Source organism: Channa argus, chromosome 2, assembly GCF_033026475.1.
Source record: "Channa argus isolate prfri chromosome 2, Channa argus male v1.0, whole genome shotgun sequence".
NCBI lineage: Eukaryota > Metazoa > Chordata > Actinopteri > Anabantiformes > Channidae > Channa > Channa argus.
The window spans coordinates 29,884,442-29,901,805 of record NC_090198.1 but is presented as its reverse complement, the minus strand read 5'-3'; the positions used below and the strand labels follow the sequence as shown (position 1 = coordinate 29,901,805).

The window sequence follows — 17,364 nt, the reverse complement described above, 5'->3', positions numbered from 1 at the left end:
GTTTGTTTTCATTTTCCATGTGTCAGCACTGGAGTTGTTGGCGCTGTTGTCTCACAGCGTCCCTGACCGACTGTGGCCTCTCTGTGTGGAGCTTTCGTGTTCTTGCCTGTGTTTCCTCCGGCCTCTTCCCACAGTCCAAAGACCTGCATGTTGGCTTAATTGGTGACTCTAAATTGTCTTTAGGTGTTGGTCCTGAGACAGACTGGAGGCCTGTCCAGGGTGGACCGTCCCGCTCGCTGTGTGACAGCTGGGTAGGGCTCCAGTCCCCCTGCGACCCCACACAGGAGAAGAGCTTACAGAAGGGATGGAATATTAATATATGTTGGTCTTTTCCTTCTATGGAGATCACTTATGAAAATCCTGCATGTGACAGAACCTGCTGTCACACATAGACTTTCTTCATGCAGTTTGACATCTTTTTTGGGTGTTTAGAGGTTGGCAGGCTGCGGGGACCTTTCTGCAGCAGCATTTGCAGTGTCAGACGTGTCCTACACAAACCACGTCCATGTGCAGAAGTCGCCCGTTTTAGGAACGAGCTCCTTGTTTTCTGTTGGCTGGTTTGGAGTTTCCACGTTTTGTGCCACATTCACTCTCCTCCGTGTTTGTTTGTGCTGCCTTCGAGCAATTTTCCTGAATGCACTCATGTGGAAGAACACAATGAATCGTTCAAATCCCCAAAAACATCCATAGGAAATAATAAGAACCAATAGATGTGTTTCGGTCATCTGACTGACCTGTTCACAAAATGTTGTTTGGTGGTGGAGACATTTAGCTTTTTTTTTCCTTTACTGTGCAATAATCAGTGGTAATGGATGATTCCTACTGCAGTAGAGCCACTGAGGCCATTTTCAGCCTCAGAAGTTGTTGGAGCACTAACATAATCCCTCTCTCAGCATAGAAAGAAGCAAATGCTGTTGTGGAATTTAAGAGCTGTTGTTGCAGGAAGTTGACTCTCAGCAGCTTGTACAGCTGGTTATTTCTTTGACTTTAATCCTTAAACACATATCTTATTTTGTCAATGAGCACAACGTCCGACATGTTTGAGGAGGTGGACAACCACAGGTGTGAATGCTGGTTCATAGGTCTGGAGTGTACCAACAGGAAGTGACCTGTAATCAGTCCCAGTGTGTCATGGACCCTGAACATATGATCTACAGCAGTTGTGTAGAAAATGTGAAGCTAGTTCCTGCTTCTTTAAAGGTTTCTCCCCCTCACTCTGTAACCGAGCATTTATATGATAGTTTTGGTTTAATAGTTCCTATGAACTCACTGTGAGCTGACATCATGTTGATGAATTACATTTAGCATCCAACAGAACGTCTCACTCTCAGCACTTGGGATTAATGTTTCCCTGTAAACCAGAGCTACTCAGACCTGCAATGTTGTTTGTAATAACAGTGAACCTTAGTGCAATTGATTGTTTGAGTGTAAACTTATTTGTGTAGTTGATTTATTTATTTATTTTTCAATTTCGTATTTAAAAAGGTTTTTCACACTGCACAAACTGACCTTCCTGACACAACCCTCCCCTATTGCTTATTGTGTTGGGGACAGGCTGTTGGGGGTTCACTGTCTTGCCCATGGACGCTTCGACATGTGGTTGGGCAGGGCGGGGCACGAACCTACGACCATTTGGTCAGTGGGGGGCCACTCTACCAACTGAGCCACAATATCCCCATTTGTCAGTGAGGAGATAAAAAAGTTCTAATAGGAGGTCAAACAGTGACAATACTGAACAAATTCAGATATTCTGACCAGGAACCACAGGTATGGAAACCAATTCCAAATCCTGACAATCCAGTTCCAGGTGGGTAAATGGACTTTTATTTGTGTCCCTCATATCATTAGGAAATGAATTACTATCAGATAACAACATGTTCCTGTTGAAAGACACGACAATCCACAGAAGACGAACTGGTTTTCAAGTTAAACCAAACCCGTCACCACAGTTAGATACTTTGTCCTATTTGGCATTTGGGTGACCTGATCCTTTTTACTTACAATTGTATATCATAAGGCCAAAGAAACGACCCGCAGACTGAGGGCTGGTGTGTCAGGTCGAGTGGGTGTGAGCTCAGGGCGTGACGCAGACGTGGCTTCGTGCCTGTCCCTGCTTCGTTGACTGTTTGGATCAGTGGCAGCAGAGCAGAGCGGTAGTTAACGGCGTGAACTATCCATTAGTGTCCTCCTGTGCAGCGTGAGAGGCTTCTCTATTTCTGTTTGGTCGCTGGTTGACGACACTGTCTCGTGACTTTCGCTTCAGTGACCTGAACTCCAGCTCTAAGCCCACAGATTCAGCCTCGGCCAGTTTCTCACTCAGTCTGTGCATTTGCAGTAATGTGTTATAGTACGTACTGTTTAAGTGTGTCTGAGGAGCAGGACGTGGGAATCAACGGGGGCACGAGCCGTTTGATATGCAGCTAAAAACTGTTGTTGTGTAAAAACTATTAAAAGCCATGATTCTGAAATTTTAAGAAACATTCCTTAAAACTTCTCCACTACACATTTATCAATAAGCAAACACATCCCTGCAGTGGAGCGGTGTCTCCGCCTGATGTACTTTTAATCAATTTTGGCCAACGGAGGTTCTACAGCAAGGACGAATAAACTACTCCAGGCTGCAGACATTGTTATTCTTTAAGATTCAAACTGCTTCGATAATCTGCTCAGCTGGACGTAGATTTGACCAGGTCACACGGTCAAAAGCAAATTCAGCACATATGCTGTTGGTTATGTTAATTTTTAAAATGGCACCGAAATAACTGTAACTTTACACTGGAAAGTCACACAAGCACCAAATCACGGTGACTGGAATCGGCAGATACTCTAGTGTCAGCATCAGAATCTGCATCAGAGAGACAAACACGATTGGTTCATAATAAAACATATCTTTCAAACCAACACACTGTGGACACTACACACTTCATTGTGACAGTATTTACAGCTGTAGCTCCCTGTATGCAGTAAATGTATTTTTGCCACAGACATTTCATTTTTACATAACAATTAAGCTGCAAATAAAACTACCTCCTCTTCTCAACCTTTCTGTTGTGGCTGTTGAGTTCCTTAATCCTCCAGGTGTCATGGGGCAGGTACGAAACATTTTCACCAGTTTTTCTTTATGTTGCTTTCATCTACTAACGTTCATCTACTAAGTTTGAAGGTACATGTGATCACGATGGTTCCACCTCTGCCTCATTTCCTGCCCTGAAAATCCTTATTTCTTAAAGTGACTGATATCTGCACGAATGTTTAGTGTGCGGCCCAGAACACAAATTTTAAAAGAATAAATCAGCTGCTTCTACAAGTTAACGGGTTAAGACAAAGTAAATGTCATTAGAAAGTAACTCTTTGTTATTTCCCCTCAAATAACATTGTTCGCTCCCCTGTGTCCAGACCAAAGTGTGGACACTGATACACAGTTAAGGTTGTGACCGTAAACTGAAGTAAAAGTCATTCCTAATGAAGCAAGGTCAAAACAACCAATAAAAGAATACATCTGTTCAGAAACGCTGACTAACACCAGGTGAAATGAAAAAAAAACCAAACTGCTGATACAGAAAAATGTGAAACACTGCAAAATGTGGATTGTCATTATAGATATTTTATAGTTCCATGCTCAGAGATCCTCACAGGGACAGAACACACACACTGAACAAGAATTTAGCCAGAACAGAGGAAAAGGGAAGATCGTGCTCCAAAGACATAACCTAGAACCACGATATACACTGGCCACTTTACTGTGAACACCTGAACAATTAATCCAATGCAATACACTGGCTCTTTCATTATTTTTCTTTTACAAGGTTATAATTTCTCCGTTTTTATGTTGAAACTGTCAGAAAGGTGATAATTCTACTATGTGCTTATTATTGAGGTGATGGTGGGTGGTGGGGGGTGGGAGTCCATTATATTAAGCGTTGGTTCTAATGTTTTGGCCCCTCGCTCATTTTAAATAGGGTGGCCAAAAAAAAGAGTTCATCTTATGCGTCTCTCAGTCCCTCCACCAGTTCACAGCCTTTTTGTTTTGTTGTTGCCCAAAACAGGTGATTTTTCTAGCAACTTTTCTATTACAAGTGCATGTGTCAGTGTTTGCAGTAACAGTGCAAAAGTTACTTTATTTTTTAGAATTCATTAAAAATAAAAGGAAACTTGTTCCCTAAGCTCCAGCTCCAGCGGCGGCTCCCTGACACCTTTGTTTTGTTGTCATGAGTCATTTACTTTTGTCCATGAGTGAGTTTTACCTTAAGAAAGCTAAATCACGTAGCATTAGCAAGGTCTTAGCATAGTACCTGTGAGGCGTTCAGGGTCCGTACAGAGCGTGGGTTTAATTTGCACACAAGGCAAATTCCTGAGAGGACCCACATTTTATGCTCATGTTGGCTTAAAGTTTTTAAATTCATTCCCAACCTCAATGTTCCTTCCTGGTTGATTATCATAAAACCTGAACAAAAGAGTTACTACTACTACTACTACTACTACCACAGTCCTGAGGTCATGGTTATTACTCATTTTGAGGAACTTTAAAAGTCACTTCTGTGTTTAGTTCAGGTTACATGTGAATACAGGTCTGGATCAGCCGACCTCACCTGTTACTGTCTGGCTGCTCCGACGGGGCTGGATTAACGGCGCGACCTCCCAGCGAGCGTCTGCACAGGTCGGATTATAATTGAGTAACCAGATTAGCAGCTGTCAGCAACCGATGTAGGAGTATTTGCATCAGTTGAGATTGGATTGACTCAGGGCTGCTCGTGTTCGGCTAAATGGGCCGGATGATGCTTAATGTTGTGGAAATACTGTAATGGCTGTGATAATGATGATGGCTTTTGAATAGGCCCTTCTGCTTGATCTGACAGAAGGCCGCCTTCAACATGCAAACTGTACTGGAGGCCTGATTTCTGTGTGTGTGTGTGCACTATTGATTAAACTGTTAATGTTCAGCTATAAAGCTGCTGCTTCGCTGCCGTTTGTCTTTCTTGTACTTGTTGTTCGGGACCGTTCTGGGAGTTTATGGCCTTCAGGCTTCATCTTACCTTTTTCTGCTCAAGTCAGCCAGACACAGACACACACTACACTACACTACACTACACAGTCTCACTCTCTCATTCAATAAATCACACACGTGTGTAATCATATGTGTGTCAGTCTGCTGTAGCTCCACACCCCACTCAGTCACTGTGGAAACTAATCAATATCACTAATCGCCTGCATGTAATTGATAGCTGGCGCATTGATTTTTTTCACCACAATGCCACAGTCTGACGAGTCAGAGATACAGAGCCGAGCTCTATTAGGCTGATTTCTTTCCTTCTATTATATTAATAGTAGTGCTCATAATAACTGTATTTGCACAACTTGTGTTGTTTTATTGCTGTGTCCATTGTTAGTTTGCATAAACATACACAGGAAAAATCAAACCTTTTAACGTCGTGTCTTGGCAGTAAAAATGTGATAAGCCAGTAATTATGACTGAATCAAGTGCATCCAGTACATTTGAGTGCTTTTGCTCGTAGCTGAAATCTTTATGTTGACATTGTTGCACTTTTTAATTTGATATTTAATTTATTTAGCTTTTTTTTTCTGATTTGATATTGCAGCTTTTCCTAAATAATTAATAATCATTCATTATTCTGAAAGACTGGTGAAGGTTCTAAATGTAAAAGCAGGTTTCTTTAAAAATGTTTTGGCAAATTTAAACAGTCGTTTCCGTCTCATTTTGTGCAGTATGCTCAGTGAGCACAGACATTTTTAGAAAGAAATCACTGAGATATGATTCCACTCACGAAGATGATGTCCGTCATCCTTGCGAGGCCTCGGAATTCAGTCCAAACAGACAGAAGGAAACATTTATTTGTGTGTGTGTGTCTCCCTTCTTCTAGTTGCATAATAGGGTGGAAAGACAGAGGATTACGTAAGACTTCTCCTATATGTAAGTGTGTGTGTGTGTGTGTGTGTGTGTGTATCAGTGAACCATAGTGTGTGATGGAGCACAATGAAGGGAACACAAGGTCAAGGCAAAACAGCTGTTGGAGCATTTCTCTCTAATTACCAAATGTCCTCACTGGTGATGCACGAGCAGCGTTTGTTAGACTGAATCCCAGGAGAGAGAAAATAAACTCAGTCTCTCTCTGTGTCTCTCTGTCTGTCTCCATCCCTTCAATGCAACGCTGTCACTCCATCGTCCTCCTCATCCATCACTTTTGTTTCTGCTCCCTCTTCACATCCATCATTCCCTCTCTGTGGCTCCAGGCCAGTCTCCCTCTCTCATCCCTTCATCTGACCCCTTCAACACTTTTTGTTTGGAAGAAGAAAAGGGGGGTGAGGGGAGCAGGCCAGCAGAGCTCCTATTAAATTAGACCAGCAGTAATGAGATTTAGCAATATCTATGTGGACACACACGTGTTTGAAAGAGTGTAAGCCAAGAATTTGATGTAGCGTGTGGGCGTGCAAGTGTGTGTGTGTGTGTGTGTGTGTGTGTGTCTATATATAGACACACACACACACATACACATATATATATTAGTTCCCTGCAGAAACACACACACTGCCTTTAGTTTGGAGTGTCGCTGAATTTCCAGCATTTTTAGCCACACACACACACACACACCAACATATTTGCATGTGCATCTGTGTTCAGTTTTATAATGTGATTACTTGCAGGACAAACTCAGTCCAATCTTGTCCCAAACTGTAGCTGTTAGCACCTGTGGTTCAGGAGTTGTCTCAAGAGACTGTTCTCTAACTGCAGGGTCAGCGGTTTGATCCCCGGCTCCTCCCTTAAAGAAAAGTGTCTGCAAAAAGGACTAAGTGAATGTAGTTTAACAGTTTCTTTCGATCATTATCAGTTCATGTGCAGGTTTTTTCTTGATTGATGGATCAATTGTTTCCTTTATAAAACACAAACAGCTTCTCAAACAAAATGCTTGTTTTATTCCACCAACATTACAAGAAACAAAAAGGTTCATTTTACTATATTTGAAAACACTGAAAACATTGAATCATCACAGTTTGAGAAGTCAACTAAATGATTTACACTGATAGAGTAACAACTCTTAATGTTGACTGGACAGTTTTGACAGTTAGAATACAACAAGCAAACTCTGACTTAAGATGGTTTTAATTTGAAGATCTGACTGTCCGTGACTACAAAGGCCCTGCAGACCCCTCAGGTGTTTTTAGTTGGCTGGTTTGGCTGAGTGGACCAGCCGTGCCGGGCCAGACCAGGCCACAGTGGGACAACAAGCCTTTCTCATTTCCTTTAAATACTTACAGTTTTGTCTTATGTGACTGTCTATTGTTTGCAGGAATATTTAATTCCCACAGCAGTGGTACATTAATGCAGAACATCTGGGTAGAGAGAAGGTTGAGGTGGATGGATGGGTCAGCAAGACAAGACTTTCCCATCCTTTGGAAGAAAGTACTTTTGGGTATTGACACCGTAGGTTGCACAATGGGACAGACGATATCAATTTGTGGCATCGAAACAGGAAGTAGCACCACGAGGCTAAAGTAACACTGTGCTTCACATTGTGCTTAGCTGCTGTTTTGTGCTCTTTTTACAAAGGTGTAAACCCCGAGCATTGCTCAAGTTAATTTAAGGATGTTTTTATTTAGAGAGGATTGTGATTATGCTTTTGAAACAATATTAAAAGATATGACCTTTTTTTTTTTCAACAAGTAGTTGTTATGCTGTTTAATATGTAAAAAATCATCAGAAATAGATGATGTGAATGCAATTGCTGCTTCATAACACACGAAAGAGCAAAAGAGGATGACAAATTATTCACCCACACAAGGCAATGGATTAGTGACTGTGCTGTTGTGTGCTTGTGGCAGGTAAACCAGGAGAATGTGGTGAAGGTGGGCCACAGGCAGGTGGTCAACATGATCCGCCAGGGGGGCAACCGGCTCCTGATCAAGGTGGTGACGGTGAGCCGGAATCTGGACCCTGAAGACACGGCACGCAAAAAAGGTACGACACACTGTACACGACAGAGCGGACACATCATGTGTCTGAATCGGGGTCCTTGTTGTGAATCCTACGGATCGTGGCTAAACAGGTTTTAGTTTTTCTAATGAGCCTCAGGTGTGAGGCAGCAGGACACAGCTGTAATGTGTGTATGTAGTAAAATGGTGTGAGAATCATTCTGCTCTATAGATCCGCTAACGGTTGGACCAAAGGCTGCAGTGAAGCTGGTGATGTGTTATATAATAACACTGCTCAGAGGCAGTGAGAAACCTCACGTACTCCCATGTTCACAATGCAAACAGAAATAACCCATCACCAGAAATTCACAGATTTCCTACAGAACTGCTGGTTGTATGAAGTCAGCTGCTAACAGGTTTTGTGGGGGCACAGTTACAGCATGTTAGATGCTGGATTATTAGAACAGAACCACATTACGGCTCCAGCGTTCAAATGGTCACTGGCCATTAAGTCTACGTAATGTTTGCACAAGTGATGATTACAGGCTGAAACGGTGTCAAAGTGGCAGAAGTAGAAGTCAGTCAAACATACTGGGCCGTACAAATAAAGCTGTAGCAACAAAAGCACGGAATGAATTAAAACAAGCACGGGAGCATTTACATTGCATCCTTTGGCCGATGCTTTTATTCAAGTGACTTACAGGTGAGGTACAAAGCAAGCAAGAAATCTGAGTCAACGTTAATGTCGAGTGCTATAGGAAGCGTTTGTGCTTCATGAGCTGCAGCTGCAAGATAGGAGATGGAAAAGGTGGCGTTTTCCATCTGGGTTATGTTTTGTATTTTGTGAATGAGGCTGCTGAGTGTGCAGAGTTTAGTTGCCCCATTCCACCGTCGTAGGATCACTGAGCTGAAGAGTTTTTGCTTGAGATCCTGTACTTTGTGGTGATGGGACCACCGGACGCCACTCGTTGCTTAGCAACTCAACCTTTCATTAGATTAATGCTCATTCTTCTCACGCTCATTAATGCTCTCCCTTAACTAGCTATTTAAACTTACGCCTCCATTTTTCCTTCATCACACCAGGTTTTACTAGGTACTTGCTGCTGAAATTGTGATTTAAAAAAAAAAAAAGAAATAGTGCATTTTAAAATTCAACTTTACATGTCTGAATAAAAACAAGGAGACATTCCTGCACTTTAGTGTCTGGACTGTTTTTGTGTGTCCCTCAGCTCCTCCACCGCCAAAGAGAGCCCCCACCACAGCCCTGTCTATGCGCTCCAAGTCGATGACCTCTGAACTCGAGGAACTCGGTAAGAGCGTCCACGTTTGCTTCTTTGCTCAGGGTGGATTAAGAAGGCCATTGTCTAACTGCACCTTTCTCTATTTGTGTGTGTGTGTCCCTCTTTCTGATTGGTGAATCCCTTTGTAGTGGATAAAGGTAAGCAGTCCATGCTGCATCCATTTCACCCGCCTGCAACATCCATGGGCTCACAGCTGCTGAATGAAGCTTGCGCTCAGGCTAATGCAATTAAAAATCCCCTCATTTGAGCATTTTTTCTTAGTCTGACTCCTAATTAATGAAGAAAAGAGCTTTGCCTCCCTCCTCATCTCCTTTGCAATGCATGAAGGACTCACGCTTTTAAAGAACCCTGCACCCATGAGCTGCTGCTGTGGCTACAAGGAGCAAATCAGTCAAACATACGACATCAGTATGATGGTATCGTGTGTGTGTGTGTGTGTGTGTGTGTGTGTGTGTGTGTGTGTGTGTGGTACATATTACTTCAGAGTGAAACCACCTGATACAGTCATTCTGAGATGCATGAGCAGGAGGAAAGCGAGGAGGTCACGGTGATGCTGCACGGGCCTGTGGGGGAAAGGTGGGGAGGGGGAGCATGAGAAAGACAGGAGAGAGGAAAGAGAGGTGTTAAACCCGCTGGATGTGACGTCTCTCAGTCAGTTTAGCCACAAGGTGCCAATCCAAACAGTGAAGTCACTGTCGTTAGGTACGAGGCTTTTATTGTGTTTGCTTGTCTTCCCTGAAGGTTAACGTTTGATTTAATAAAAGCGTATTGATTTATTTATTTATTTATTTTGGTAATCCTTAAGCTTTCACTCCTGGTTGATATGGTGACACCCGCCGTTACCGTGGTAACATCAAGTGCAGTTTAATTATAGCAGCAAACACTTCTTCAGCAGTTACTTCACCAGGAATAAAAGAGAAAAGAAGGTGGTTTACGGTGCAGCTAAACGCACTCGCAAGGGCCTAATAAAGAAGTCGGTCAACAATGATCATGATGGCAATCAGATTTTTGTGGCCAGTATTTCTGCACACAGCAGCAGGAAGCAGTGGACTTAGTTCACTGTTCACTGCAAAAAAATGAAGAATGATCAGCTGGACAAAAGGAGAAACTGAAGATGAGGCTTTGTCTTTTTTTGCTAATGCATAATAATTCAATTTCTGAAAATCGTCGAGCAATAGGTTAATTCTCATCTGTGTTTTCTGAGAATGTACAGGAGGAAAATAAAAAGTTTGCAGTTAGATCTAAAAAAAATGGCTCTTTCACAATAAAAGCCACTGTTTGCATGTGGGTGTCTTTTAATGTGACTTAGCAGCAGTAACTTAATAAGAGTCTGGGACAAACGAGGCTGATTTGAATGAAACTCTATGCACGTACATTGTTTCCAGATGTTACTTTTCTGGGGTTTTTATTGACCAGTGATGTTTCTACGCTTCTAACCGTAACCACTCGACCTTCCGGTTATTATCTAGAACGTCCTGTCAAGGTTGGTTGTCAGCCATCTTTGTCTGCAATCAGATACTGCTGTGTGATCTTTTACACTTTTACCTGATTGGAAAATAAATTCCACTGAGCTTTGAAAAAACAAGCCCTTTAAAGACGTCAGCCCGGACGGTGGCGAGTTCTTACAGCCGAACGATCAATTCGGGAAATATTAGTTTGAGCAAGATTTGTAGGTGAACCAAGATTTATTGCTCGCTAATTAATAACTGCAGCCTTGTGTCACAGGTGTTCGGAGGGCAGAGCAAGAAATGAAAGGTGAATAATGACATAAAAATACTTCTGGTTTAGCGTTTTGTTTTTTTTTCCTAGAGCTGCTTATTTGACACACAGTAGTACGAGTTTTGCTTTTGTAGCGTGAATCCGCTGCCGCAGGGCCAATTTAATATGAAGCAAAATACTGAAATACTGAGTAAACCTTCAAGAAAATTGTTTCATCTCAGGAGAAGGGATGAGTCTGTTTATGCACTAAAGACACTTTTTCTGTCACTCTCTTAAGCCACTCTAAGGAAAAAGAAAGGTGGTAAGTTACAGTGGGCATGTTAACGTCTGATCCACCCCCCACCCCCACCCCCCACTGTGATCAACACTGGTGTTTCTGTTACTGTTTCTTTGAGAAAATGTGACGTGCCTGACTCGAGCTTTCAGTCAAAGTAGAAGGTGTCACACAGGGTATCTGCATGGTTTACAGTGCTTCTGGTTACAGCTGTTTTCAGAACCTCATTGTGTTCTAAGTGTTGTCGGTGCATGATTTAGTGTTGTTGTGATGTCCAATAGAAAGATGTTTAAGCTCCTCGGTCCCTCGTTCACAGGTTACGATCGCACCTGGTGACAACTCCCATTATTCATGACTCACTTCCGAGTGATTCCCAAAGCTTTTCCTGCAGCCAGACACACAACCAGCACAGCACACACTCGTGTATCTATGTGTGTGAGTGTGCGTTTGTGTGCATGTGTGAAATAAACAGTTGCTGTAAGTCAGTGTTTTTGTTCATTGGATCTGACGTAAAAAAAAAGATTTTGTTGTCGTGTTTTTTCTCTCTTTTCACGTGTGCCGTTTTTTTCCTCTTGTGTCATTTGCAGGCTTGTGTACGTGTGACTGAGTGTGTGTGTGTGTGCGCGTGAGTGCGTATGTGTTTGTGTGACAAGGGGGAGGTTTATTCCAGGAAATGTTTCACTCGCAGTTAGGTTTCCAGGGTAACCGAGTTGCATGTTGTGTGATATGCTGTAGCTGAAATCCAGTCGGACGACAGATCGCACAGAGAGAAAATGTGCATCTTTTTTCAGTTTTGTGTTTGTGTGTGTTTTAGTGCAAACTGTAGTTAAGGTCATTGATGTTCCTTTCCTCCCCTTTCCCCTCCTTTTCCACCTCCCCTCTCCTCTGTGTATAGATGCGCAGAAGAAGAGGATTGTTTTCCAAGTCACTCTAAGTAATCACTGCCCTAATGCATGGAAGCTTTTTATAGACGTGGCCAGACAGGGAGGTGAAACCCAAAGAGGCCGGATCAGGGCCAGCATGTAGCTTCTCTCAGCAAAAACCCTTTAGCTGGACATTATCTGCAGGCATCATCACACACCAGGGGGAAGTTCAGTGCTGCCAGTTTTGCTGTTGGCACCTTTCTCACAATGCAAAAACGAAAAAACAAAGCGAACCATAACGGCAAACTTGACAAACTTCACATTCGTTGCTCATTTTACAATGAATGAGGCAACAACCCTGAGAGTCGGATGATGCCGCTGGGTCGGCTGTTTGGATAGAGCTTGCACGGCTTCTGAGGCTGGACACATTTCATCAAAGTCCTCCGGTTCGCCTTCCGCAAAATGTCTTTCAGTGTCTTTCTGTATCAGTTTCATCTCAAAATCCGTGTGGACACACAGGGAGGGGGTCACTGTGAATGATTAGCTTGCATTTGGCCCGTGAGAAACTTACTAAGGCATTTTGCAATTTAAGTCGTGCCCCTGTAGTTTTTGTTGATTCCGACTCGCTTTGTGTTGCAGACAAAGTTGAAGAGATGACACATGCCCAGAAGACCTCGCCCGTCGATATGAAAATCGCCACAATCAAACCACGTCCATCCAGTCGCTGCTTGGTCACACCCACTGATATGAATGTAAGTACAGAGGATTACGGTCCTGTGATTGCGTGGCCTCCTCAAACGAGGCCTTTACTGAAAAAAAACCAATCCATTCAATGTGTATATGTTTTACAGCTAATTGCATTCAGTCTTTTCTTTCCAAACTAAATGCTCTAAATGTTTGTGTCCACATCTAGCAGAGTGCTAATGAACAGTGTGTATTTCTGGGTACATCATTAACAACTTTCTGGTTTCCAGTCCATGTATCATGACCGCCAGGGAGTAGCAGTGGTGCCACCCACTGTGCCAGGGGCTTTCTTGGGGATCCCGGAGAAGGGCACAATAAAAAAGCAAAAATCAATAGGTAAGAAGTCCATACTGAGTGTCAGCTTGACTTGTGAACTGCACGTCTGGTATCTTGTGCATTTAGCTTGTTGTAATGTCCTATCGATGCTCCGAGGACTTGTTCTGTGTGCTCTAGTAATATTAAAGCTAATTAGAAATACATTAGAATGGTCCAGTCAGCAAAGTGTGCTTTCAGGCGATAATATCGGAGGTCATTAAGCATGTGCTGAAACCTCATTCCCCGTGCTGAACAAGAGGGACGTCATGCAGGCTAATGGTCCTCTGAGCTCTTATGGTTTGCAGTGCCATTATTATTAGAACCAAAAATCACTGCCACTTTTCTCGAGAGTCACGATAAAAGCATTTTTAGCGTGTTCTAGTTTGACCGGAGTGACGTGGTAACCAGTCTCTGCTAAGATCTAACATGTGTCACTTATTGACTAAGTGCCCGTGAGCAAGGCACTTGCTCACCTAAACGAATGAGAGTAGAAACAAAAAGAATGTTACAGAACTAAGCAATTACTTTAAGTAGTAAAAATAGTAATCAGTAAAACATTTCCACCAGAAACAGAAGACCTTGCAGGAAACCGAATATAAAGTCTCCCCCAGGTCTAAACATAATTTTGCTTTCTGCTTCATTTCTCCAAGGTACAACGGAGGATGAGAAGCTGGGATTCCTCACGCCCCCTCTCCTCAAGTTCTCCCGCAGCCTCTCTATGCCTGACACCTCTGAGGACATCCCTCCTCCCCCTGCCATTTCCCCCCCTTCACCACCTGCCTACAACTCTGCTGCTGGCCCCACACCTAAGAGCTATGGCACCACAAGACCCAGCTTCACCCAGAACTCCCCGAATGCAGTGACGACCATTAGCCGGACCACCGACGTTGGGACATTAAGGCGTGGCTATTTCCGGCAGAGCTCAGAGCAGTTTGACAGCACGCGCACCCGAGGCCGCACGCCAGTGCCTGAGAACCCTTACTCCGAGGTGGGCAATAAGACACTGTATGTGCCAGCAAAACCAGCTCGAAGGAAGGGCATGTTAGTAAAGCAGCCCAATGTTGAGGACAGTCCAGAGAAAACATGTCACATGCCAGCAAGTCCCTCAGGCCCGGTTTCCATGCCCACTACACCCGTAGAACGAACATGCTCCTCCATCCCCATCCCCACCATCATTGTCAAGGAGCCCTCCACCAGCAGCAGTGGAAAGAGCAGCCAGGGTAGCAGTATGGAGATTGAGCCCACCACCCCTGAACATCCTCCTCTCACACCCTCTGTTGGTGGGAGTGGAGGTTTGCGTCCTGAAGACCCTCTTTCTCTAAGCAACCCCTTTGCAGCAGCTATTGCCGGTGCAGTACGAGACCGAGAGAAAAGGCTAGAGGCAAAAAAGAACTCAATTGCTTTCCAGTCAATAGACATTGGGGACGATGAATTGAGTGGTCCTACACCAACCCCTCGCCTTCGCCAGTCAAAGTCTATCGATGAAGGAATGTTCAGTAACGATGAGAAGCTTCGAAGGATACTGGCTCCTGCTGCCACAACACAACTTGGGCCACCTGTTGGGGGTGGTAGTGGGAACATGACAGATTTCAACACTCCAGAGCCTACAGTGGTGAGGGAGCCCCTCAACACCAGAACAGGCCAGTGTCCCAACCTGGAGAGTCCTGTTAGTCTCCCAGCCACTCCTCCTAAAAGCCACTACAGAGCCAATGGGACCTACCTCCATCCTGTCACTGGCAAGCCCTTGGACCCTAACTCTCCACTAGCCCTGGCCCTGGCAGCTCGTGACCGTGCCATGAAAGAGCAACAAAACCATCCTCAGAATCAGCCACCAAATCCTCCTCAGGTTCAGCAAACCCCCAAGCATGAAGCCCAGTCCCTTCCACTTCAACCAAGCCACAAACCAGACCTCAACCAGCCGCTGTTTATTGACACTAAACTTCGGTCCGGGATTGAGACAAGTTTTGCTGCAATCTCCACAGCAACCATGGGACGTCCTGGCAGAGGTGGCCTGCGGAGGCAGATGACGGAGCAGAAGTATGAGTCTGACGGGGCACGGGAAGAGCGGCAGCATCAAGCAGTTGAGGAAAGGAAAAGTGCGCCAGCAGATGTGGCAGACACATCACAGCCAAAGTCAGCTGGACTGCTAATGGTCCATACCACAACCGAACTAAACAACAAGGTGTCAAACAGCCAAGAAGTGGAGAGCCAGGACAGCAACAGGCCATCGGAACTGAAGGACCCCAACCAGCCCGATCCTCTCTGTGCTCAAACACTCTCGGTCAACCCGCAGCCATCCACATTACGGAGGAGGAGCATTCCCTTAGGTGAGTCCTTGGATGAACCGGTGAAGCTGCCCTTCAGAATCCCCCCTCCACCTCTGGCCTCAGTTGACATTGATGAGGATTTTGACTTCACTGAGCCCCTCCCCCCACCGCTAGAGTTTGCCAACAGTATTGACATTCCTGATGACCAGGCTAGTGCCATTGCAGAAATGCTTCAGCAACAGAAACGAAATGGGGGACCTCTTCTACCCCCCTACCACACTCATGCCCCACCACCTGTCACTGATCAACATAAACGGGTGCCAAACAGCATTCCTCCCTCATATCCTCCTCCACCTGACCCAGAGTCAGGGGTGGGCGACTCGGGCATCGAAGAGGTTGACAGCCGCAGTAGCGGGGATCCTCAGCATATGGAGACCACCAGCACCGTTTCCAGTATCTCCACCCTATCATCAGAGGGTGGCTTTTGCGACAGCGCCCTGGAGAGCCTCTATGCCACAGCAGATGGGCATGCCTTCCTGGTTGATCGGCCCCCGGTTCCACCCAAACCCAAGGGGAAGTCTGTGATCAACAGAACATCGCTTTATCACGATGCTCTCATTGAAGAGCCCCTGGAGTCCTATGGGTCACCACCTCAGGCCCCTCCATCTTCTGAACCTCCTAGGACTCCTACTCAAAGGACATCCAAGCTGTGGGGCGATCAACCCCCTGAACTGCGCAGCCCCCCATCCACACCAGACGGCAAGAACACCGTTATCACCGAGCTGAGCTCCATTCTGCAGCAAATGAATCGCGACAGGCCACCCAAGCCAGGAGAAAGCCTCGACTCTCCCACCGGGAACAGGGGGGCCTTCGGAACGAGGTATGTGATGAATCAGCCCATATTGTTTTTTGCAGCTTTTCTTATGTGTTAATCTTGCTTGTTTTGTGTATGTGTTTCTTTTTGCTTTAGTCTACAATTTATCTCATGATCCTCATTCACTGCATTCAGCAAACATTTTTAAACCTTTTAAAACTTCTGTTTTGCTTCACAAGAGAACATGTTGAAATGTACACTTTTCCAAAGTAACAGGAAGATTTTTCTATTCTTTAATGGCTTTAACTGATCTGTAAATCACTAATAAACAACAAATAGTAACTCAGTCACAGGTTGTGGCCCAGGAGCCCCTTTAGTTCTCAGGCCCCTGGACCTTTGAATTGTAGGCCTGTTTCTTAATCCATCCATGAATGTAGCTTATGTACATTTACTGTAGCGAGTAACCAATTTTTATATAGATATATAGATATAATATGCTATAAGGATGTGCTTCCAATGTCTGTGAAGAGGTTTATAGTATCGAGTCGGCTCAAGTCTCTTTACAGGGTTCATATGATGTGGCTCGCGCGCTCTCTCTATGTCTTTATTCTCTATTTATGTCACAATTTCACAGCACAGCATCGCAGGCTGTCAGCTATGGGATAGGTGAGCTCAGGCAGTAATATAGGTCACTGTAAAGGCCCGATGATTTCAAAGCGGACAACCTCAATGTGACCGAGATGTTAGAAAGCTGCACACAATCACTTTACAGCAACATTGTCCAGAAATGGCTGCGGCACATATTTCTCAAATTTCATGTCCGGTCACAACAGACCACATCACAGTTCATCCTTGGAACCACAAATATGAAAGTTAACCATCTTTACTCACTGATATGTGAGATTAACAGATGTTCATTTGGTGTAACATTGACTGATTTCCTGCCCTGGTCCTGCTTTAGATTGTTCAGGACATGCAGGAGACACATTTTCAGTAAGGGGGACAACGTTTTGATGGACTCTGCACCTGAGCCTGTTCATCTCATGGTTTTTTTAACACTATGAGAGGGAAATAAAAAAGCTCGATAAATAATTCAGTGGTCACATGCATTTTCTATGAACAAAGGCCATCGCTCATCGGA

At 44.3% G+C, this 17,364-nt stretch overlaps 1 protein-coding gene across 4 annotated transcripts in view; it reads left to right on the top strand.

Moving 5' to 3' along the window:
* The window catches only part of LOC137107037 (SH3 and multiple ankyrin repeat domains protein 2-like), a 170,982-nt gene that overhangs the window by 145,293 nt on the left and 8,325 nt on the right, over positions 1–17,364 (top strand). For all 4 annotated transcript variants that reach the window (XR_010912068.1, XM_067491247.1, XM_067491244.1 and 1 more), the window contains 5 exons: positions 7,837–7,972; positions 9,156–9,236; positions 12,723–12,835; positions 13,058–13,163; positions 13,793–16,289. Coding sequence is in view for 3 of the 4 variants with exons in the window: in XM_067491247.1 (XP_067347348.1) it covers positions 7,837–7,972; positions 9,156–9,236; positions 12,723–12,835; positions 13,058–13,163; positions 13,793–16,289 (2,933 nt within the window). In the remaining variant the exon portion in view is untranslated. The remainder of the gene's footprint in view (positions 1–7,836; positions 7,973–9,155; positions 9,237–12,722; positions 12,836–13,057; positions 13,164–13,792; positions 16,290–17,364) is intronic.